The 23,062-nt window shown below is 43.6% G+C and overlaps 1 protein-coding gene across 5 annotated transcripts in view; it reads right to left on the reverse strand.

Moving 5' to 3' along the window:
* The window catches only part of MAGI3 (membrane associated guanylate kinase, WW and PDZ domain containing 3), a 506,679-nt gene that overhangs the window by 84,981 nt on the left and 398,636 nt on the right, over positions 1 to 23,062 (reverse strand). For all 5 annotated transcript variants that reach the window (XM_068269718.1, XM_068269717.1, XM_068269716.1 and 2 more), the window contains one exon: positions 19,434 to 19,525. In XM_068269718.1, the coding sequence (XP_068125819.1) occupies positions 19,434 to 19,525 (92 nt within the window). The remainder of the gene's footprint in view (positions 1 to 19,433; positions 19,526 to 23,062) is intronic.

Genomic DNA, 23,062 nt, shown 5'->3' on the forward strand with positions numbered 1-23,062 from the left:
CAGTCCCTGTGTTGCTAGGGACTGATTTGGGCAAGCTTGTGTCCTACTATGAACCTGCCACGACCGCCTTGTCGCTCACGGAAGGAGACGGACTCTCCACCCACCACCAGGTACTTTATACACTTGGGGGAGCACCAGGGGGAGGTGGGTTGAATGTGCCCAGTTCAAGGGTACCAGGTTCAATAGTGCCTGCTTCAAAGGCACCTGAGTTTGATGTACAGACTGTCTGTTGTGATGATGCTGTAACTGTACCTGAGTTTACTGTACAACCTATCTGTAATGAAAAAATGTCTATACCTGTCAATATCATTACTGCATGCAATGATGATTTGAGTACTGTCCGTCTGTGCCATTCTGACAGTGTACCGGTGCTAGCAGTACCGCGCAGCTGCACTGCTCAGAACCTGGGCTCAGAACAGGTGGAGGGGGTTCCGGCCTCCTCCCCCTCCTCTGACCGCAGGGATGAGACCTTTCAGCCGCTGGCCTCGTGTGACATGAGCCAGTTGGCTGAAACTGACAGCGCCGTATTCTCAGCTGCACTACAAAGTGACCCAAGCCTGGAGGTGCTCAGGCAGCAAGCCGCTGAGCCCCTCGCAGACGGGGCCGCTTTCAAGGTGTACTGGGAAGGTGGGAGACTGTACAGTGAGTCTGTACAGCCCCCTACAGGTAGATCCCACGCGAATACCAAGTGGCTTGTGGTCCCGAGTGCGTTCAGGGGACATGTGCTGAAATCCGCACATGGTAATCCTCTGACAGGGCACTCAGGGGTCCGCAAGACACTTGCCGGTATTCGGAACCAGTTTTATTGGCCCCGGATGAACAGGGATGTAGCAAACTACTGCAGGGCATGTGCCGTCTGTCAGGAGCTGGGAAGGTCCAGGGATTCCCGCGGGGTTCCCTTAGGTCCACAGCCACTCAGCAGGGGAACCCTGCGTGGGCTGGCTGTTGACCTGACCAACCCACTGCCCGTTGTCAGCAGTCCCGGCAGACACCACGTCCGACTGCAGTGGCGCAAACGCCCTGTCCAGAACGGTCCATGTTGGGTCAACCCTGAGGGTAGCAGACCGCGACCGGTCCAGGGGAACCGAGCCACAGGCTCCAATAGGTTTTCCCGCCGTACCGGCAACTCGAGGCCCGTCAGCCAGGTTAGCGGCGCCGCCACACATCTTGCGGATGAGTGGCTAAGCCACGGACAAGGGGGAGGGCTGTCACGGACGATTGCGGGGACGCAGGCGCGTCCTGGACGACCGTGAAGAAAAAGCAATCGCACTCGATTCCCTGCATCGATTGCGCTTCAAAACGGTACAATCCGGGTTGAGTGTGTAGGGGCAGCTGCAGTCTTTTCTCAGCAGAGAGAGAGCCCCAGCCTAAATGCTGGTTGGCCCTTTTGATATGCTAATGAGCCTGGGCCCAGAGAGTCCCTGGCTTCAAGCTGTGCTGATGGCCCATCCATCAGGTATAAGGTGACAAACACCATGACAGAACCAATTTAGAGTGAGGAAACTCAGACACTCCGACTCCTTTTCCCAGCAGGGAGCCGACATGTGGCTTGCTGCTGCCAACTTCAAAGAACCTTTGCCTGGGAATGACCTGGTATAAATCCCAGGGGTCTCTCATATTCCATAAACTGCTATATGTATCATATTTTCTGTGTTGCCAGGCTGGCAGACCCTCCAAACTAACAGAGCAGGTAGGGCCCTGCCTGGCGTTGGTTCTGAGAACATTTCAGAACCTTCTGAGGTAAAGACTGCCCGTTAGGCAGTTCAACAGTGCCCTAATGGTACCACAGGGGTCCCACCCCTCATGTTTGGTATCAGACTGCTGGGTACATCGAGGCAGACCTGAAAATATTAGTAAATCTGCCCTGACCTGTACGGTTCTGTGAGATAGAGCCCATATATGGTTAAGGCATGATTTCTGGTCTCCAGGACAAGGGCAGGACTCATCTCATGTTCTAAGGGGGTGTGTGGGCCCGCCCTCACTTCCTCCTACTGAATCAGGGGCATAAGAATGGGAGAGGAGCCAAACTCAGGGTCCTCCACACTGAAACATCTTGAACTCATGAGATGCCAGCTTGAGGATATGCTGGCATCCACCTGGTCTGAACTCTGAACTCTGGACTTTGAAACCAAGGACTTTATGATTCTTCCCACAATAAGGACATCTTTCCAGGAACTAAGTATTTTTCTCCCTTCTTTTATTTTTCATACTGGCTATTACTGTTTTAATAATTGTTGATTTTCATAATTGCCTGTATATATTAATTATTTATATTGCGTGAATAAACGACTTTCCCCAAGTCATTCACTGTTTCGCTACCCTGCTTATCAGCACACACAGAAATGATCCCGGGTCTCTGAAGATACGCTACTGTTTGTTTGTTGTTGGCTAGACAGAATATCGTGTGTTTAACCGTTTTATTCGCAGGATTAGTCAGTCAGTTAGTGGGCCCCACGGTCCCATAGTAACCGCGGTGGTGGCAGTTTACTCTGAACCAGTAGGTGACGTTGTAATTACCCGTGTCTCACAGGTTCCCTTCTGAGTTGTCTGCGGCTAATTCTTAACGGTTCCTGCGCATGGACTGCGACCAGAGTTCGCACGATCTGTGCGCTGGCACCGTTTAGAAGGCTAAGTGCGGTCAGCCACTAGGGCTCCTGTGACAAGGGGGAATTAGGCTCCCTGCACACTGCAAATCCGTTTTCCGATTCCGATTCCGTTTCCGATTTTCCCTGAATACATTCAACAGAAAAACGGATCAAAAAACGCAGCATGCAGTTAAGATTAAAAATCTGAATCGGAATCGGATGTAAAAACAGATTAAAAAGCGGAATCGGAATCTGAAATGCATGCAGTGTGCAAGAGGCCTTAGACAGGCTAAACTCTCTAAATACAAACAGGGTGCATTTCTCTATGTTTTCCTTCTGTCCTGTGCAAGAGTTAAGGGTCCACGTTAAAAAGGATTCAGGTGATCAATCAATTTTCGCAAATCTTTTCCTAAATCTGCAGAGTGGACAATGCAGATGGATACATAACTAACAAGCCAAACTTTTGTCTCTGTAATTAAGCTTACACTATTGAGATTAGAGTACAAAGACTCTCACATCTCAATGCAGGTCAACTACAGTTAGCTCAGGGCTTCATGTACCTATACGAATAGCACTGACCAGCCCCATCCTTTGTCAGCTTGAATGCTAGTTGTGTATCGAAATATATTTACCCACTTGCCGACCGCCCACTACCTATGGACGTCGGCAAGGTGGCTCCCCCAGGACCACGTAACGTGCGCATCCGCCAGCATTAGGCTCCGCACACCCGCCGGCGGGTTGTTATCACTCCGATCTCGCCGTTAGTAAGTGTATAATACACTTTGTTATGTATACAAAGTGTATTTATACAGGCTGCCTCCTCCCCTGATCGAGCGACCACTAGGGGAGGAGGCAGCTGTGTATGTAAAAACACACACACACACACACACACACACACACACACACACACACACACACACACACACACACACACACACACACACACACACACACACACACACACACACACACACCACACACACACACACACACACACACACACACACACACACACACACACACACACACACACACACACACCCTGTTCCCCCTGCCCCCCAGAGCACCCCTCAGACCCCCTGATTAACCCCTCAGACCACTATTTGCACCCAATCACCCCCTAATCACCCTTTAATCACCCCGTCACTGTCAACGCTATATTTTAGATTAGGCTCTAATCAGCCCCCTAGGGGCTCCTGATCACGCCCCCACACCCTCAGATCCTCCCCAGACCCCCCCCCCCTGTGTACTGTATATATCTATTCTCCCCTGTAATCACCCACTGATCACCTGTCAATCACCCCATCACTCCCACCCATCACCCATCAGATCAGACCCTAACCTGCCCCTTGCAGGCACCTGATCACTCGCCCACACCCTCAGATCGCCTGCAGACCCGCCCTCAGATCACCTCCCAAGTGCATTGTTTACATCTGTTCTCCCCTCTAATCACCCACTGATCACCCATCAATCACCCCGTCACCACCTGTCACTGCTACCCATTAGATGAGACCCTAATCTGCCCCTTGCGGGCACCCAATCACCCGCCCACACCCTCAGATCACCTTCAGACCCCCCCTGATCACCTCCCCAGTGCATTATTTACATCTGTTCTCCCCTCTAATCACCCACTGATCACCCATCAATCACCCCACCATCACCTGTCACTGCTACCCATCAGATCAGACCCTAATCTGCCCCTTGCGGGCACCCAATCACCCGCCCACACCCTCAGATCGCCCTTAGACCCCCTCTGATCAACTCGCCAGTGCATTGGTTGCATATATTCTCCCCTGTAATCACCTACTGATCACCTATCAATCACCCAATCACCAACTGTCACTGCTACCCATCAGATCAGGCCCTAATCTGCCCCTTGCGGGCACCCAAACACCCGCCCACACCCTCAGAGATCCCTCAGACCCCCACCCCTGATCACCTCCCCAGTGCATTGATTGCATCTATCCTCCCCTCTAATCACCCCCTGAGACACCCATCAATCACCACCTGTCACCCCCTAGCACTCCTTCCCATCAGATCAGGCCCTAATCTGCCCCCCTGCAGGCTTCTGATCACCCGCCCACACCCTCAGATCACCCCCCCCCCCATCACCCCCCTGTCACTATCCTAGTGATCTAAAATCATCAGTGAAAACTGTCACTTTTTTACTATCACTAGTATTAACAGTTAGGCCAGTTATTTAGCTAGGGCCCTTCGTTGGGTAGTTAGCGTCAGTTAGCACCCGGCCCACCACACCGCAGTCACTAATTAGTTGCTGATTAGCATCATCACTGTCACTAATCAGCATTGCTACTATATAGTATCTGTAAGTGATCATTACTGAACGCAGTCAAATCTATATTAGGGTTACTAGGATACACTAAAAACGCAGTGTTTGACCGATCAGGCCTGATCGTTCGCCTGCACTTGCGTTCAGCCCGCCCCACCGCAGTGACAGAATTTTTTTTTCTGATCACTACAAATACTGTACAACAGCTGTGGCGCTGTAAAGATCAGTTTTGATTTGTTTTAATCAAAACTCAGTGACCACAGCTTTCTACTTCACACGTACTCCCTTTTACTAGGTAGGTGCTCTTTTTCCTGGGTAGTCTCAGAGGAATACCCCCTACATTTAGCAGTCCACCATAGCAAAAAAGGGGTATTCCGCTGAAGATGCTGCCGAGATTCTGGCCCAGTGGGGTGAGTGCGATTGGGAAGCCTCATCCGACAAATCATCCGGGTCAGAATACGAAGCGGTGAACAGCAGTGGCTCTCTGACCGATGGCAATGACAAGGTTGAGGTCCCGGCTAGAGCCGGGCGTAGCACACCCCATGTCACTGGACCGCAGGTGGCGCAGGATCAGACTCAAGGACAGCAGAGTGGTGCTAGCGCTGATCTGAGTTTTCTTGGTGAGGCATGCACCAGCAGCGTAGCATCTCCTGGACCTAGCACCAGTACTAACATAGACCGTGGTGAAGTGGCGAGCACCAGCATGGTAGTAGAAACTGGTTCAGTGGCATGTGTATTAAGACCCGAGTCGCAGCCACAAGCAAAATGGGCCCGTACTACCCATAGTCTCCCAGAGGTGCTGGCAAATCCCAATTGGTAATCCCCTGGTTCTGCCGCACCTGTACTGCCCCCTTTCACCGCCCACTCTGGAGTCCAGGTGGAGACAGATAATCTAGGATCGGCCCTAGACTTTTTTCATCTGTTCTGCACCGTGGATATCTACGACTTAATTGTGGCTGAGACCAACCGTTATGCCACACAATACACAACCGCCAATCCGAGAAGCTATCATGCCCAGCCTTTTCGGTGGAAACCACTCCAAGTTTCCAAACTTAACATTTTTTGGGCTCTACTCCTTAACATGGGTCTAGTCAAAAAAAGAATGTATAAAATATCTCTGTAAATGGACAACTTTGTGTAAAAAAAAAAATCAAAAAAATTATCATTTACAGAGATATTTCTCCCACCCAGCATGGGTATGTGTAAAAATACACCCCAAAACACATTATACCACTACTCCTGAGTACGGCGATACCACGTGTGACACTTTTTTTGCAGCCTAGGTGCGCTAAGGGGCCCAACGTCTTATGAGTACCTTTAGGATTTCACAGGTCATTTTGAGGTATTTGGTTTCCAGACTACTCCTCACGGTTTAGGGCCCCTAAAATGCTAAGGGGCCCAAAGTCCTATGAGCACCTTTAGGCTTTACAGGGGAGCTTACAATTTAGCACCCCCCAAAATGCCAGGACAGTAAACACACACCATAAATGACCCCATTTTGGAAAGTAGACACCCCAAAGTATTCAGAGAGGGGCATGGTGAGTCCGTGGCAGATTTCATTATTTTTTTGTCACAAGTTAGCAGAAATTGAAACTTTTTTTAATTTTATTTTTTGTCACAAAGTGTCATTTTCCGCTAACTTGTGACAAAAAATAAAATCTTTGAACTCACCATGCCTCTTAGTGAATACTTTGGGATGTCTTCTTTCCAAAATGGGGTCATTTGGGGGGTATTTATACTATCGTGTAATTCCAGCACCTCATGAAACATGAGAGGGGAAATTCACTTTTTGCACCATAGTTTGTAAACGCTATAACTTTTACCCAACCAAAAAAAAAATCCAATAAGTGTCTATTTATTGATCAAAGACATGTAGCACAATAAATTTAGACAAAATGTATATAGAAATGTTACTTTATTTGAAAAATGTCAGCACAGAAAGTTAAAAAAAATCTTTTTTTTTGACAAAATGCATGTCTTTTTTGATGAATATAATAAAAACTAAAAATCACAGCAGCAATCAAATAGCACCAAAAGAAAGCTGTATTAGTGACAAGAAAAGGAGGTAAAAGTTATTTAGATAGTAGGTTGTAGGACTGAGCAATAAACCGTTAAAGCTGCAGTGGAGTGAATGGAAAAAAAAGTGTCTGGTCCTTAACCTCCCTGGCGTTCTGGAGGAGCTAGGCTCGTCCACAGACGCCGGAGGCCACGCTGGGCCGATTTGAATAATTTTTTTTTTAAACACGCAGCAAGCACGTTGGTTTATGCTATTTGACGTTATCTTTTTTCATGTTAATATCTTAACATGAAAAAAGATAACTTCAAATAGCATAAACCAAGTTTATCATATAATGCTCGAATCATTGTAATATATTCACTATAGTAGACTATAGAGCGGATTGATGTTAGAATAGATATTCCGGTCAATTAACCTATGCAGGAGTGACCGGTCTCCCTACGACAGATAGAGAAGGAAGAAATTGTTAGAAAGAAGAAAAAAGAAGAGAGAAGAAGAGAAAAGTGAGTGATTTGAGAGGAGAAAGGTGTTTGAAAGAGGTTGTAGTTAGATTGACAGTATATTTTTGTACTCATCTGAACATTGAAAGTCTACCCACACTGACTAAGTAATAAAGTATTTTTCTGAACGATCTTGTGACAGGAGGATTAACTCTTCCATTTTAGCTATCGAGTCCATCTTCCTGACCCAATTAGTAACAGAGGGAGGAATGACCGACTTCCAATATGCCGCTATGAGCATTCTTGCCGCATTGATCATGTGCATAACCAGTGATCCCTTGTAGGATTTCATTGAGTCCTTAGCGTCGTGTAATAACAACGAACTGAGAGAGAAGTTTACTTTGGAACATGAGATTTTTTCAATCCATTTGTGAATTGATTTCCAGTATTGTGCAATTAAAGAGCACTCCCAATAGAGGTGGAGCACCGAACCTGTGCCTGAATTACATCTCCAGCAGGTTTCTGGAACTGATGGGAATATTTTGTGTAGTACAACTGGAGTTCTATACCACCGGGTTATTAATTTAAAGTCTGATTCTTGTGTATTCACGTTCAATGAACCCTTGTGGTTAATAGTCAAGATTTTTTGCCATTGCTCCTCCTCTATTGAAACACCCAGATCTCTCTCCCAATCGAGTTGATAGTTAATCTTGTCCGGTACTGTCTCCAGGATAAGCATTTGATACAGTTGTGAAACCAAATGTCTGTGAGGGCCTGTGCTTAAATTGAACCTCCGGACTAAAAATCGACTTCAGTAGTGAAGAAGCCTGGTGTTTCTTTAACAGTTTCACAGTATCAGAACTTTGTTTCTCTTATACAAGCCTCATTTTTAGCTGCACAGAAGAAAACTGCCCGGGCTTTTTTCCCCTGATGCTGTGCAAAGCATGATGGGATTTCTGATTTTGTTGTTCTCGTTCTGCTGTTTTGGTGCAATTTTTTTTTTTTTTTACATCTTGAATTTGACATTTGAAGCCTAGTGTGTGCCGCTGGGAGGGGTGATGAGGACACTGGTAAGTTGGAACTGTGTCTCCTGCTCCTTATCCTCTCCTTTCAACCAAAAATATGGCTGCCCCCATGACAAAGATGGCAGCCCCCATGAATCACAAACATTTGCCTGTTCTTTTAAAACAGTGTGGGTAAGAGATTATATTACCTATCTATTCTAATTAACATAAATAATGTAACTTGACGACAGTATGTTTGTTTAGGCTGAAGTTCCCCTTTAATACTAGATTTTCAAAAGAGGAGAGGGGTTTGTTCCATGTGTATTGCCACCTTAATAGTGGAGTGTCTGGGCATAATTGTGCCATTTCCGAATATGGCTTGATAATTACCTTGGTAACAAAATCTATCACCCTAGGACATTTGTTTGGAATCCATTCTTTCAAGCATGGTATGTTGTTGTATGGAGTGAAGGAGGGGTTGTCCCTCAAGGGTGTTAATTTGCCTGGAAAGGTGGTCAAACCAGTGCTAGGGAGAAAGCGTATCATGGACCGCACAGTGGCCATCATGATGGGATTATACCATAACTTTCTACAGCTTTGAGTAGTATCAGCCCAGCCTAGTGTGCTTGCTTCACATTTAGCAGTTTCTTGTTCGATTGTAACCCATTGTTTGGGAGAGGTCATATTTGCCCATTCCACCACTCTGCACAATTGAGATGCCAGATGGTATTTAGCCAAATCAGGAAGTCCCACACCTCCCAGTTCTTTAGGTATGGAAAGAGTAGCATGTTTGATTCGGGGAGGTTTATGTCCCCAAATAAAGGAGTTAATCTGTGATTGGCATGTTTTCAGGAATCATGCAGGTAGCTCGATCGACAAACACTGACTGATATACAAGAATCTAGGTAACAGGTTCATTTTAATCGAGGCCATTCTACCAAACCACGTCAGGCTTTTCTGTTGACCCCATCTTAGTAGGTCCGCTTTAAAAATGTGTGTGCAATCTGTTCAAAGTTAGCTGTAAATAGGTTAGATAGGTTGGTGGTAATATTAATTCCCAGGTATTTGAATGAGGAATTAGGCCAGGAAAATGGGAAAGAAGCCTTGCATGACTGGACTGTCAGTGGATCTAAGGATATGTTGAGGACTTGCGATTTATTGAAGTTTATTTTTAAGTTAGACAAATGGCCAAACTCCTTGAATTTGTGCATGAGAGTTGGAATTGAAGTGTTCGGATCCTGTAGGTAAAATAGAAAATCATCAGCAAAAGCTGCGACTACCTGGTAATGGGGGCCTGTCCATATTCCTTTAATGTTTGTGTCAGATCTTACTGCGTTTAGAAAGGGTTCCAGGGTTAAGATATATATCAGCGGGGAAAGCGGACATCCCTGCCTGGTCCCATTCGTAATTTGGAAGGGATTTGACAATACTCCATTGGCTTTTACTCTAGCTGAAGGGTTAGTGTATAGCAGACCTATCCACTGTTTCATAAATGAACCCAGACCAAGGCGTGACAGGGTAGCGTGGATATAATCCCATGCCACCCTGTCAAAAGCCTTCTCCGCATCAGTTGACAATATAAAGGCCTGAATAGTGTTTCCTTGGGTAGGACATAATTCCAATAGTTCTCATGACATTGTCCTTAGCCTCCCGCCCTGGCACAAAACCAGTCTGATCCGTGTTAATATGCCCCATTAGATGGGGAAGAAGTCTGTTGTCTACGATTTTAGCTAATAATTTAGCATCAAGATGTAGAAGCGAAATTGGTCTATAATTTGTACATAGCTGTGGATCTTTTCCTGGCTTCGGGATCACGGATATGTGTGCCTCTAGGAACTGGGATGATGGGACATTAAATGCTGCAACAAACGCAGGAGCTAGTATGGCACTGAAGGATTTATAATATTGGGCTGTGAGCCCATCAGGCCCAGGTGCTTTACCCGATTTCAGAGATTTCACTGCTAGATTAAACTCATCTTCTGAGATTGGGGCTTCTAGCTCTTCTTTGTCTGATTGGGATAGGGCTAGAGGTTTGCAGTGTTCTGAGAGGAATTGTGTAATTTTATTTTCTCTGTTGCCCTGAGATAGAGTGTCCGATGTTTGGGGTGGAAGATTGTATAGGGTACTATAGTACTGTTTAAATTCATCTGCGATCACCTCAGATTTGACTATTTTCTCTTGTTTCTTATTAAGTACTGATGCGATGTGGGATTGATTTGATTGTCTACGTAATTCTTTAGCCAAATATTTTCCGCTTTTATTCCCCATCTCGTAAAATATGCGTTTCCCAGCCATAATTTTCCTTTTAGCTTCGGAGTTAAGTATGTTATGTAGCTTTATCCTTGCTGACGTCAATTCTGCAAGAGTTTGTGTAGCCAGGGATTCTTTATGTTGCCTCTCAAGAAGTAGGATAGAGTTTTTATACCCTCTTCTCTTTCCCGCTTTAATTTCGCTCCCCATCGGATGAAATGGCCCCTAAGGACTGGCTTGTGTGCCTCCCATACGGTTAATTTGGCTGTATCAGCCTGATTATTCCTGTAGAAATAATCTTTGATAACTTCAGAGGTCTCAGAAAGTCTGGATTTGTCGGATAAAATATGTGGGTTTAGTCTCCAGCACCAGGATTTGTGTTTCTTTCAGGCAGTTGGATGGTTATGGACACTGGAGCATGATCTGAAAGGGATTTAATACCTATTGCAGAATCAACGACAGCATCCCTCTGTGCTACTAGTATGTAATCTATTCTTGTGTATTTGTTGTGGATGGGAGAGTAATAAGTGAAATCCTTTTCAGTAGGATGGGAAATACGCCAAGGATCCATAAGTGTCAGTTTTTGTAAGTGAGATTTTACAAGTTTCAGTGCCTTGTATGACAGGGCAGATGAGCCATTCGAGCAATCTAGTAATGGGTTTAACGGCACATTGAAGTCGCCTCCAAATATCAACATACCCTCTGTGAATACCAACAGTTTAGATAGTGGGGATACAAATTAGGAGGGATGAGACTTGTTTGGTGCATAAATAGACGCCAATGTAATTTTCTGTTCGCCAACCTTGCCTTTCACAAAGAGAAATCTACCTTCTGTATCACGTTCAATTTCGGTAACATCAAGGGGAATCTTTTTGTGGATAAAAATAGATACTCCCTTTGTTTTAGTAGTAGGTGACGTGGCATGGAAAGCCAATGGAAAATTAGAATCAAATTTGTTTGGAACATGGAGCGTTCTAAGGTGAGTCTCCTGGAGAAAGGCAAATTTAGTTTTTTCCCTGCACAAAAAATAAAAAAACCATAGACCTTTTTTCAGGTGTATTAATACCATTGACGTTCAAGGATGTCACTTTCCACTTTTTAGGAAAAATTGCAGATTTGACATGATGGCAGCACAGTTCACTACTGGGGGTACCAAGTGAATTAGGGGTGTTATTACACCCAATCCGACAACAGGTTGCAAATCACTCAAAGAAGGAGAATAAGGAAAAAGTGGTAGAAGTATAGAAAGAAATAAGGTTAGAAAGAGGATCTGACGCAGGTCAGACCGAATCAAGGCGATAAACTATCTTGAAAACTGTACCACGTGACTGCGACAAGGAGGGTCGCATTCACCAACTAAATGTGGTCAACAAATTCTGTGAAATATGTCTCACTGTGGTGGGGTAGTAGAAGACGCACAGAAATGGATGTAGGCAGAAAAAAGATTTTGTTTTCCCCTGGAATTAGCTACCTAATATATAGTGAGTGGCCCGTTATTACCTCCACCCATACTTGAACATATAATACCCCCTATCCCATATATACCTTACTAAACCTCTCGTGATAAAGAGAACCGTTAAAAGTTAGAGAGAACCCCCTCCCCTTCTCCACTTTACCCTCTCCCACTTATGCAATACAACTAAGCTTAGATCCGAATACCTCACCCAATTATAACCTATTTAATGCGATAGCTTCATCATTCTCATTGCTCAAGTGTGTGTTGGTATGCATATCAAACTTAGTGGTACGTCTTCCTTCTATTAACTAGGTAACAACTATATAGATTGATCAATAAGCTAATGTCAGACGTATCTTTAATTCTACTAGTTTTCTAGTACATATGTAGGAGGAGAGTATATGCGTTCACCAAAAAATAGTAGCAGAGTCGCCCCTTACAAAGAGATAAAACTAAGCAAGTGAGGGCATTGTGAAACAACCCTTTAAGCATTTACGCTGTTTTAGAGAGATCAGCCACAGTCACCATCAGAGTTGTAATCAGGAGTTACCAGTTCCTTCTGCGAAACAGGACTCTTGTGTGGAGATCGGAGGCGAGTGCTTTCAGTGTCAGTCAAATCTTCCAAGGCCTTCCGATTACCCATTGGTTTATAGGATTGCCCAAAAGGAGGATCGTCCCAATCAGGCAGATCAATTGTTGGTAGTTCTAGATCGCGACAGAAGTCAGTTAGTCCTGCAGCATCTCGTAGAACAAACAGTTTCCCTCCGTGAAACACTGACAGTGCGAATGGGAAACGCCATCTATAGTTCAGACCTTTATTCCTGAGGGCCTGGAGCAGGGGTTTTAAAGCCCTGCGTTTGGAGAGAGTGATGATTGATAGGTTCTGATATAGATGCACAGGCTGCTCATTAAATAAAATTGCTCCTTGCGATCTTGCGGCACGCATTATATCCTCTTTCAGCTGGAATGAGGCTAAACAGCAGATTATATCTCTTGGTTGGTTAGGATCTGCTGTGCGCGGTTTCATCGCTCTGTGGGCTCTCACAAACTCAATCAGGGAGTCTTTAGGTTTATTAAGCGAGTCATTAAACACTGCCGTGAGGGCCTGTGGAATCTGATCTTGCGTTACAGATTCTGGCATACCTTTCAGACAGATGTTACACCTTCTTCCTCGATTGTCCAAATCCTCAAGGTGGTTAGCATGATCAAAAAGCCTTGCTGAGTGTTTTTCAGAGGTGTGCTTAAGCTTAGCAAGCTGTGTAGCCTTCTGGGTGTCTGCTGATTCAAGCACGCTCAGCCTCGTGTTGAAGGCTGCCATGTCACTGCGTACTTCCGCTATGGCGGAGTGAAAGGAAAGCTTGATGTCTTCAGCCATAGCTCTGAGGTCTGCCAGCAGCGAAGGTTTGTCCGCCTGTGAGCAGGATGCCTGTGGAACTAGCTCCGAAGGTGATCGAGGCTGAGGCATCTCCTTCGTCTGTGCCATCTTGGCCGTTTGGGTTGTGCTGCGCAGTGCTCTGAAAATCTCCGGGACGGTTTTCCCTGATGGGGTTTGCGGGGGTTTGGGGTTCTCTGATGTACCTTGGGCTTTGCGGGAACTCCTCATAGCAATTATGGGACAGCAGGTATTCTTCTATCTGTTGCTTCTGGTGGATCAGGCACGGGAGCTCTGAGATCAGGCAGCCATCTTCAACGGCGTCAAGCCACGCCCCTAGTGGCTGCAGCTTTCAAGCACTTTGAGTCAGACAGGAGAAAAGTGCTATGCAAATGTTAGAGTTGTTATTAGCCTGCTCTGCCACAGACCATTCTGCACAGAGCAGTACTTAATGCTGAGATGACTGGCACCATAATGACAACAGTCAGATGCCCTGCTTGTAACAATCTTATTTCCATTTATTTTCTCTGTACTCCACACAGTGAAATGATCAAACTGTCTCATATGTTTTCCATTAATTTTCATTTGGAAACCATAGACTCATGACCAGTGCCTGGAAGCAAAGTAAGGACACTTGTGTTGCCCCAGGATACCAGAGAAGTGTTTTCGCAAAACCATTCCTATCTTTTTAGATGCCAAAACAAAATTTCAGGATGGGATCAATTACTCTTTTTATTATTAAGCATGAAATCTTTCAAATTCCAGTTATCTGTTGCTGGAATAAAACAATCAGGGAGGAACATAATGTTCATTCATATAAGTATTAACGTTTCATATGGACTACTAGTCACTGGAACAAGAACACAGTTGTAACTATAAATAATGATTGGTGATTCTAATTCTTCCTTTTGCAATAAAACGTGTTTACATGTTGTTATTTCTTTTACTTTTGGAGAGATTGCACCACTTTCACAAATACAATTTGTTTTTGACCCCACACAACGCTATTGACAACTGAAAGACATTTTATTTCCAGAATTAGGCTTTAATACAAGTATCATTCTACTCTGTCTGAAAACACTTCCTACAATAGTATGTGGCTTATATTTTATCTCAGCAGTAATTCTGAAGGAATGCTGGATGCAATATCCGATAGCCAATTAAGGCAGAAACTACTAAGCTGTATATGAAATACACTCTTGAACGCAGTTAAAAAATAGAATGTGAAAGTGAGATCAAAATTACTACAGCTAACTTAACAGTAATCGCTCAAAATAACTAAAAATATGCATTTGGTGAAAATTCCAGCAAAGACATTGTAGCTCAGAATAACGTATCATAATAGCGTGCGAAGAGATAGAGCTACTTCTGAAGTCTATTGCTGGCAGTTCCTGCATTTAGGAAAATATTCAATTTCCTATCCAGGCAGGAAGAGCCATAAATTTCTCCAGAATTACAGCAATAAAAAAAAACAACAAAACTTTTTGTAGAGTGAGGAAGAGTACAGGTGGCCATAGACTTATAGATAGCCACCAGATGGACCATCAGATAGATCCCTCTTTGATTGAATCGGATCAGAGATTGGCTGCCCACACACTGCACACAGATTTTGAATACATTTAAAAACTGTAGAGTCACCTCGCCTGCCTCGCCATCCCCAGCAAAGAAGACACAAGGAGGAGGAGACTCGCTGCATGAAGTTAAAGCACCATACCCGGGATAACACGCGCTATCTGGACCTTTGAGAGTATTATCGCTATTCTGCATTGGTCATCGCCGAAGCAATACAGTTAGAGACACGCTCACGATCTGCCAGGGATCAAGCAAAATTTTCCACCTGATCTGATCAACCAAATCGATTATGGATGGAAATTGATCAATCGGCCAATATTTGCATTAGTAATTTCACAGCAGATTCGATCACAGGGATTAAATCTGCTGCATAACGGTGAAATTGAGTAGTGTATGGCCTGGTTTAGAATCAGTTTTATGGTGCCCCTCACTCTTTAGAATATGACTGTAAGATAAACAATTGCTCAAAACGGAAGCGCCAGATAAGGATAAAATAGTTAAAAACCGTTTAAGAAAGGGGGAGCTAGTGGTGGACTTACCTCCCACAAGTAGACACAACCAGTTATTCACTGAAAAATATCTTTATTCAAATAGACTCCAAAGTAATAGCAACACGTTTAATGGGCAACATCCCGCTTCATCAGGCAGGATATGGAGCTTGTAAAGATCCAGCCAGGTATGAGCGACGAAGGCGTGTTGCTATTACTTTGGAGTCTATTTGAATAAACATTTTTCAATGAATAACTGATTGTGTGTCTACTTGTGGGAGTCCACCACTACCTCTCCCCCTTTCTTAAAGAGAATCTGTATTGTTAAAATCGCACAAAAGTAAACATACCAGTGCGTTAGCGGACATCTCCTATTACCCTCTGACACAATTTCGCCGCTCCTCGCCGCATTAAAAGTGGTTAAAAACAGTTTTAAAAAATTTGTTTATAAACAAACAAAATGGCCACCAAAACAGGAAGTAGGTTGATGTACAGTATGTCCACACATAGAAAATACATCCATACACAAGCAGGCTGTATACACCCTTCCTTTTGAATCTCAAGAGATCATTTGTGTGTTTCTTTCCCCCTGCAGCTATCTTCCACTCCACTCTGCCTGTATGCAATTCCTCAGTATGTGAAAGCCCAGCCAGCTCAGAGGAGGATTTATCCAGCTTGTAAAAGATAATAGAGCAGAGAGAAGCTGCACTAATCTAAATAACACACAGGCAGTGTGCAGAGAGGGGCCTGGAGGGGGGAGATGTATCACAGAACCACAACACTGAAGAACTTGGCAGCCTTCCAGACACAGGCTGACAAGTCTGACAAGAGAGAGATAAGTTAATTTATTACAGAGATGGTGATAGTAGAATGTGCTGCAGTAAGCCAGAACACATTAGAATAGCTTTTGGACCACCACCAACACCAGACTCGCATACAAGCCGACCTCTCAACTTTTGACCCACTTTTTGGGGGTCAAAAATTCGGCTTGTATGCGAGTGTATACGGTATATTAAAATCTTCTAGTGAGCTGTTCTGAACTTTGTGTATGCTTGAAGCACACCTCCTCAGAGTGTTTTCGGTCGTTTATAAACAAACGTAACAACACTGGAATGTAAACAAAGATACTGTTATCTCCGGTCTGGATGTGGATTTCAAGCTGAATAGCCTTTCCATGGCAGGACAAGGTGCTGTTTAACCCTTTCAATTATGTTCTACTACAATTTTTTTTTCTGTTATAGTAGTTTTAAAGCTGTAAGGAATCTTTTAGAGCAAGGTAGAAATGGTGACTTTTAGACCACTTTAAGGCAGAAAGTTTTGAATAAGGATGATAGCATTTACTGACTAATGTTAAAAGACTAAACAATCAGTAATACCTTCTTTAGGCTCTCTGCATCAGTACACAGGTTGAGATGCTGGCACATTTATTGCTATACTGAAAGCTTACTCTTTGAATCTTAATGATCTCCAGTAAATAGCATCAACCTAACTCAAATCTTTCTGGGAAAATCAAACCAAGAATGACTGGCCCTCTAGGCCAGGTGCCCACTACAGATCGCAATCACTCAGCCTTTTGCGAGTGTTTTGTACAGAAATTACCAAATCAATTTCCAGTGTCTTTTGTTGCAATTTTATTTCTAGCGATTTAGATTTTTTTTGCAGTGGTTCAGTTAGTAAAATCGCTGCAAAATCACTTTTATACATCAATTAAACAGTGATTTTTGCAATGTCCCTATCTTTTGTATTGGAGCGTAATTGCTCTAAAAATGCTGCAGCACCCACAATTGTGATGTCCTAAAGGTGCGTACACACGCACTACTAAAGAGAACGACAGGTCCATCAGACCCTCCCGCTGGGCGGTCGTTCTCCCGACAGTAGTGCGTGTGTACAGCCTGTCTGCAAATAAGTTGTCAGGATCCGCACCGTCTAAAATCTTCTTTTATTTTAGCTCTTTGAAATATCATAACAGGCATAAAAATATGTGTATCACACAGCCATATGGCAGTGTGATACACATATTTTTATGCCTGTTATCATATTTCAAAGAGCTAAAATAAAAGAAGATTTTAGACGGTGCGGATCTTGACAACTTATTTGCTTGGATATCCCTGTGCACTCCAGGGGTGATCGCTGCACGTCAACATTATCCATTGGTGCTGATCCACTTGGAACATTTACAGTCTGTCTGCAGACTGATAAGGCTGTTTCTGAACGGCCGCCCAGCGGGAGGGTCTGATGGACCTGCCGTTCTCTTTAGTAGTACCTGTGTACGCACCTTTAGTCACAATCGCTCCTGTGGGTTTGCCACTATTGACTTTTTTTTAACATAGCACTTTTGTAATCACAAGCCATTGTGTGCAACTCCAAAATGCTGCTAAAATGTATGGTAGTTGGCCATAGCCTTTTTTTTCAGCTGTTCAACACACAAAGCAAAACAAAAGACACAAATAATAAGCCAGTTTAATGTGCAGACACTATCCATATAAACACAGCAAATGGATACTTCATTGGAGTCAACATGTTTGGACTACTGGACACTGCATTTGTACTATGGGTTTTAATATAGTATAACTATTTGTTCCTGAAGGAGCGAGATTTGAAGAGAGAAATTTGCCTAGCAATTTTACTCTCTGCAGACAATCACAGGTGGCCCCAGACCATGTGGCAAACACTTGAACTGCACATCAAACTCGATAAGAAAAGCCCATCTAGATTAAGGATTTCTTCTAGTTACAGCAGGTGATCACAATCAAGCCAAGTCCTTTGCATAAAGATGAGACACTGTGATTCTATAACTATTCTATCATCCAGGAATGACAGTGAATGAACTGTGTGCACACTGTTGCCGTTGTTCCCTGTCATTTTCAATTATATGAAATTATTGGATGTGCACGGTGGAAAAGCGATCCATAAAACAGTATGCCGACTCTGCAGGTACCTGGAATCACTTACTGCCAGAACACAAGGCCCTTTTAATTATTTATCCTGATTACAGCCTTCTCAGAATGTGTTCTAAATGACTTGCTCTTCTTCAAATACAGCAAAGCAAAACATGAACTGTAAACCATAAATCAAACACATTTTACACGGATTTCTTTCCTAGGCATCAATTATATGCCTAAATGATCACCGTATTCCATACCCATAATCATAAAATCTAGAGTCCTGGTTTTTCTAATGGTGGCATAATAGAAATTGTTCATACCAATATTGGAGACAAGACCTACTGCAGTGACTATGGCCAGCTGTGCCAAGTCATTCTGGTTCCTCTTCACAGTCTCTTGTTTACATGGCCCCTCCTCCTGCTCTGTTCTTTTAGGGAGATGTGCCTTCACTACATTTTTAAACACCCATTACACACTTCAGTGTTCTCCCCAGAAATCTTTTCCAGTCGAGTGGCATGAAAAAGTAGCCTGGTGGCAAAATTAGAGAATACAGGGCTGGTACTTCTGTGCGCAACTCTGCTTACAGCATAGGAGGAGGTGAGCTGTTAACAGCCGGGTGCTCACCAAAACTAGCCAGGTGGAGCGCCCGGCTAAAAGAGCCTGGGGAGAACACTGCACTTGCTGTTCTTTTTTAGATTGTGTGGTACTATTATCTAAATGTGCCACTGTAATATTCCAGTTAGGATAAGATGTAGGTCTTAAGAAGCATCTCCCTGCTTCTTTAAATTCTGTGCCAGTGCCAACTTTTTGTGACTTCTTTCATAAACAACTAGGGAAACAGGAAAACACAACAAGGACTTCTAGATGGTGTACATTTTCTGAAATCTGCAAAGATTGAGACATAGCATGTAAAGGGATGATTACTCCTCAAGCATTACTATAAACTAATTAATAATGCGTTTAAGCCATACATTACTAGAAGAACTGGCTCCAATGCTATTACTGAACCACACTAAAGAGAGCACTGCACCTACTTATAGCTCAGCACCATGTGAACCCAATAAGTTTACTCACCGCCTGCTCTGGTCCATCTCCTCCCAAGACCCGGAATCCGAATCCAGATTCTTGTTTTCGTAGGAAAACATCCAAGTCCTTGGTATTAGGCGCTACATGTAGGAATGAAATAAAAAAAAAGACCATATTAAATCAAACCTAATGTGACAATGAGGACAAAAGCAACCCTTCCCCAATGTTTGGACATTTTAGTTTGTTATTATCACTATTATTATTATGTTTATTGTGTTTAAACAGGTAATCTTCATTTTGCATTTTTTAACAAATTGCCAGTAGTTACGCTGTTTTTTTTTTTTTAAACTATTGTCCTGAAAATAAATAAAAAGTTCCTTGTACCCTTAACGTTCACTCAGGGAGGGAAATCCCTTCCATCTGTTGCCTTCTTCAGAATTTGATCTCATTGTCCCCAAATGAATATTCCTCCTCTCAGTGCCTGCTTACAACCAATATAGAAATGCCAAAATGTTGTCATGCTTGACATGCATGAGTTTCTGAAACACAGCTGTGCAATATCTGTTCTCTTATCTTACCACGTATATTGCAGAAAGACAAAGCAATTATGACTAGTGATGTTTAATGAGATAAAAAGTATTGCGAGTTGATGCAGGATTATGCAAATTTTGCTTGCAAATGTATTCATCTTGACAATGGACCAACTGACTCCCACCACAACAGGATTTAATAAGTCCATTTTCAAGCTGCATGAATTTGCAAAATCCTATATCAACTCGGAATTCTTTGCATCTCACTGACCATCCCTCGTTATGACTATCTAAAAGGAGAAGAGGGTAGCAGCTGCCAAATTACAGAAAACAGAATTCCCTAACATGCTGCAAACTGCTGAAGTGGCAGTTGATGTTACAGGTGTTAGCGACTGTGGAAAGACTGCTGACATTTTATAGGCAAATGCAGTAAATGCATGGTACAAATAGGCAAAATATGCCTCCTTCTCCAGTGACATCTGTGTTTTTGTCCATTGCTATGTGAGACAGACATAATACAATACCCTGTGGGCTACAATATGTATGCAGGAATATATATGCAGGGAGCTGACTGTGTGAAAGAGGCAACCACCAGCCCAATTCCAAAAATCAATGACAAAAAAAAGACAAGTACTGCCCCGGGAAGAATTCATGTTTATTTGAATATACAAGGCATCATATACAGCCAATCAGGCACAAGATTTTGGATATATGTGCCCTTCCTCAGGCACCTGCTCTGCCAGAGTTTACTGGTCAATCAATGAATTTGAGTACATTCTGAAAGGACAACTAGATGTTCTTATTCTGGCTGTGGTGGCCACATCAAGGGCAGCATATATGGTAATACCAGTGTAGGTCTCAGTGATGCACTCTAATACTCAAAGTCTTGCACTAAACTGTCTACTGTAGTTAAAGTGAAGCTGGACCCGGAAAAGTATGGTGCCGATTTCCATATGAGGTGTAATGGGGCATATTCATGGAAATCCAAAGGGAGTTGTTTTACATCTCTCATTGCATTTAAATTAAAATCACAGTTATATTGTAACAATTTTGCAGATTTTCATAAAATTTGGCAACTTAACTCTAGCATGTATTTGTTTGTGAGCCTTCCCAAGCTACCTTGCAAGCACCTATAAATTGTATAAATGTTGTCTCCTAATCTTTTTTAACTTTACAGCGTGTTGCTCAGACAGATGAGTAAAGGAGAGATAAAGAGGTGGACTATCCCAAAACCTGTCAGTTCTGTCAGATTTCTACTACCTACTGTAAGTGACAGCAGGAGAAAAGTAATTTATGGATCATTTTACTTTTATTTGTATGTGTTTACAGGTATTTAAACATGTTCGCAATAGTGGTCCTTTAATGTGTGGGTATATGAATTAATTGGTATTGTGTGTATGAGTGTGGAGAGCAGCTGTGTATGCTGGAGACGAAGCAGATAAAGGCGCCGCGCGTTCCCCTCGTAAAAAAGGGTGCCATTCACTTTAAGGTTTTGCCGTGATTTGTGGCTATGTGCAGTACGATAAAATGGTGGGCACCACAGGCTCCCTTTATTACTGGCAATAGCTGGAAGTTGCAGCAATTAACGTTAAAGTGAATGAAAGCGACAGCGGGGATCTCTACCCAATAAATAGCGCAAGAGCGGTTTTTCCCTGGGGACAGGGACTCACAGGGAGAGCCAAGTGCCCTCAGATCCGGGAGTGGTAGGGGAGCAAGGTTCGGGAGCAGTGGCAGCTGCCGCTGGCAGGGGGGCAGAGTACAGGAGCTGAATACACAAGCTCTAAGAGAGGAGGTATACAGCTGCTGCTGGAAGCTAGAGCTCTTAGCTGCAGCTGCTTGGACTTAGGGATAGTAGAATATCAGTAAATTTACAGATATTCTACTTTTGGCATTATCCTGCGCCTTTTTTTTTTATGGGCACCTTTAATGGAGTAGCACAGCTATGCAGCACACAGTCAATTTTGAATCTTTGCAGAATATCAAAAATCTTTGAAGAGGGGGTGGTAATAGCAAGGATCTAGAGTACAGTCAGAGTTAAGAGGATTGAGGTTTTTATGCACCCTACAGTTGTTTGCTGAGCGACGAGAGAAAGTTATGTTGGCCATATATAGGGGTGTGGGTGGGGTGCTATTTCTGTTACGGGGTTCTAATACTTGCATGTTCCTGGTTAAGCTGTCCTTCCTTGCTTTCCTATCCTTTGCGTTCCTATGCTTTGCCCCCATGAGTCTGATGCAAGCCGAAGGTGTTCAACATCTGACGCGTACATGCCCAGAATGTTACTGGCTGCAGCTGCTGTGCACAGCCAGTGAAACATGGACAAACAGGGTGCGCTGAATAGGACAGAGCATGCAGTGAAAGTGCAGAGATCCTTCAGCTTCCATTCGACCGGCTTCAGTCGGATTAACAAACAAGAGGTGGTGGTGGAGCGGAGATGAAGCTAGGGAAATCAGGGGACTTGCAAGTCTCCTGGTCAATTTATATACCCTTAATATTTTTTTATGGGGGGAGGTGAATGATGGCTGTATGTGTTGTGGGCAAAGGAGACAAAGGAGGAAGGATTTGCCATGTTTGTACACTGGGAGGTAGGTGGAAGCTAGGAAGGTGGGCCATATGTTTTATTATTATTATAGTGCTGGCATCTGCAGAGTTTTAGAGAGTGTACAGTCTTGTCACTAACTGTGCCTCAGAGGAGCTCACAATCTAATCCCTACCATAGTCATATGCCCATTGCAGTCTAGAGCCAATTTTAGTGGAAAGCTGGGTGTTATGGAAGAAGCCTTGTGTTTTTGCATAGAGTAAAGGGTTAAACAAAAAGTTATTTTGTATAACTCTTTCTTTTCAGGCCATATACTTGTATAGACACAAGGTGGCAAGTGATTGTATGTGTGTGAGAAAGTTAATCTGCTCTCTGCTGGCTAGTACATAGATTTTGGTCCTGAACATTAGAAAATCTATGTGAAGGGTAATACTGTAAGAGGTGTGACTAATGGACATTTGTGACAGTGGTCTAGCATGTTGTATTGCTGGACAGCTAAACAACAAGTGAGTGACTATTGTATAGTGTCTTCCACTTGGCTGCTGTTGGTCACTGGTGCCCCTCTTACCCCTACCATAGAACCAGAACAGGGAGCTTAACTATGGGCAAGC

This window comes from Hyperolius riggenbachi, chromosome 2 (genome assembly GCF_040937935.1).
Source record: "Hyperolius riggenbachi isolate aHypRig1 chromosome 2, aHypRig1.pri, whole genome shotgun sequence".
Classification (NCBI taxonomy): Eukaryota; Metazoa; Chordata; class Amphibia; order Anura; family Hyperoliidae; genus Hyperolius; species Hyperolius riggenbachi.